Raw genomic sequence first — 2435 nt, 5'->3', positions numbered from 1 at the left:
GGCTTGGTCACACCCACGGGGTTGTGAAGCCACGCCTGCCTACAAGCTCTTTTATGTCCAGACCATCCCTGCTCTTGGCGTAGATGCCTTTTCAACTCCTAATGTTCAACCAAATAGTTTACTCAAGGTAGTTCTCACTGCAGGCATCCCCTACTTCACGATGTCCAGAAGCAGTGAGCAAATACACTTGGTATTTAATGTACAGGGTAGGTAGGGGGTTTGTGTGGTGTAAAAGGTTTGTTTGTGGCGTGTGGCGCTTGCGTTCAGTGAGCGGAGTTCTGCTGTGACCTGCTCGTGGAGAAGGAACGGTCTTTATTTTGATAACTAATCCCATGTGATGTAAAACAAACAAAATGGATTTCTCTCTGTCCTTTCAGTGGTTCCTGACCATGCAGCCAAACTGCAGCGACTCTCTCAAATCCACATACAGCAGCAGGTAGCGTGAATAGTCTTGACTAGCAGGGAGGAGGAACCATTTGTTAGCGGCTGTACTGACAGCCCTGTATTGGCAATTGCTTGAGTTGCTCATTTACTTTATTTTTGCATCTTGTTCAGGATATTCATGCTGCAGTTTTAAAGAAGTGTTGTAAACACTTGGGGGGCGGGGGTGGAAACTAGCCAGGATTTCTGACTCTGAACTGGAAAAGCGCACCCAGTCTCTGGAAGGCTGTTGATAATGTCACCTTGTCACTGTTGGTACTGTCACCTTGTCTCTTCAACCTTCCCTTCCCCCTTTGAGCGCTCCTGGAGCTGGTGATGAGTAGTCTGGGCGGCACCTAATGGCCCCGTTCAGCATTTTGCTGTGAGTTTCCATTCTGAAGCAAGCAAAGCATGGATGCTGAGGAAAGGCAGGCAGTAGTGCAAGCCCAGGGGAGCTTTGGTGCTTCGTGAGCTTGGGTGTTTGTAACCTTTCTCTTGACTGTTGGAACACTTAAAGCTGCAGTGAGTGGCCACAGCCAGGGTCTGAGCTCTAATGTTGGTACTGGCCTCGGCTGAGTTTCCCCCCGTGCTGTCAGGGACCGGGAGGACAGATGTCCTTCAGCTGATTATTGCTTACTCACTGCGGCTCCTCTCTTTGCAGGAACAGCGTCAAGATCTCACTGACAGTGTCAAGATGCTCCTCGAAGACTACAATAAAATGGTATCCTTTGAGCCTTGGGCCTGACACGGCTGAACTGCCTGCCCGTCTGCCAGGCTGCCTCACGCCACCAGATGTTGCTGGAAGCAGGTGATCCCCAGCCCTGGGTTTAATGGCCGGTGCCCTTTCTGTCGTGGTGACAGCTGTGTCCCTGTCGTACTCCTCTGGGGAGCAGAGACGAGGACCAGAACTGCCCGTCTCTCTGAGATGGGAAGGGCAGGATGCCACCTGCCAGCCAGAGCCTCTGTGCTGGATCCAGTCATGGCGCAGCTCAGCAAAAAAGGAGCAGCACAGCCTGCGTGCTGCCGCAGAGCTCGCGCTGGCCGGCTGCATGTTGGCATCTCTGTCGGGCCACTGCTGCTCCCTGCGACCTGCCTGAGCCAAACAGCGGCTAATCCTGGCCATGCAGGATCCCGGTGCTGAGACGCAACCTAAAACCACAGCAGGTAGGGAGGCTCTGCTTCTTTTAGAAAGCCCCTTGAAATGCAGTGCCACACGGTGTTCCGAAGCGCCTCCTGGACTCCTGCTGGTGCTCGGCGCTGTGCAGTGCCTCGGCGCCTGGACGGTTTGAGCCCATGTGAGCTTTCTACAGCCTGGTGCCCCGGGCCTCTTCCTCTCCCAAGGAATTGGGATTGTAACGGGGCTGTCAGGGCGCCCTGACCTTGCTTTCTCCCCTGCAGTTTCCACATCTCTTCCCTTAACAGTCCCATCCAGACCCTGCTGCTCTCCAAGCAGTTTGTCCAGTGGAACGAAATACTGACGCGGCTGGAAGCAGCCAAGGAAGCGAAACCTGTGGCGGAGTGATGGCAGAGCCGGGAGCGTGGAGAGTCCCGGGGACCCTGCTGGCCTTGGGTCGCTCAGGAGAGGCTGCAGCACAGCTTTCTCAGCTTCTTCCCTCTGTGTGAGCACGCTGCGAGTGACGTCGCGGGCTCTCGGGGGGGGCACCCCGGCTCCACTGCCTCAGCCCTGAATTGAAGCCGCACTACTCCTTAATATGCCACTGTTTGCAAATCTTGCACTCCCTGAGATACGTTTTGGTTTGTAATGTATTTAAAAAGTCCATCCCTTTCTGCTGTCATTGTGGGACCACAGTAAAGTCCTGAAACGCTAACTGGGTTGTCTCTTCCTCCCCATGCTGCGCCCAGCAGCCCTGGCACGGACCGTCCCTCCTGGCGGGGTTCCCCCAGGCAGCGGGCTCCGGAGGCCTGGAGGTGGGCTGCTGGAGATGGCCGGTGGCTTCTGCCCAGAGCCAAGGGCAGGCGAATCCCCTCCAGTCCCACCGCCTGCCCTGCGCTGT

The 2435-nt window shown here is 55.5% G+C and overlaps 1 protein-coding gene across 1 annotated transcript in view; it reads left to right on the top strand.

Moving 5' to 3' along the window:
- Positions 1-2271, top strand: part of DCTN3 (dynactin subunit 3) — a 4748-nt gene extending 2477 nt beyond the window's left edge. The window contains exons 5-7 of the mRNA XM_035902731.1: positions 378-436; positions 1082-1141; positions 1853-2271. Of these exons, the coding sequence (XP_035758624.1) occupies positions 378-436; positions 1082-1141; positions 1853-1942 (209 nt within the window). The 3' untranslated portion in view covers positions 1943-2271. The remainder of the gene's footprint in view (positions 1-377; positions 437-1081; positions 1142-1852) is intronic.
- Positions 2272-2435: the final 164 nt, after the last annotated feature.

Source organism: Egretta garzetta, unplaced genomic scaffold (genome assembly GCF_000687185.1).
Source record: "Egretta garzetta isolate BGI_Z169 unplaced genomic scaffold, ASM68718v1 scaffold59, whole genome shotgun sequence".
NCBI classification, from domain to species: domain Eukaryota; kingdom Metazoa; phylum Chordata; class Aves; order Pelecaniformes; family Ardeidae; genus Egretta; species Egretta garzetta.
The sequence above is the reverse complement of the archived record's forward strand: the minus strand, read 5'-3'. Positions and strand labels throughout refer to the sequence as shown.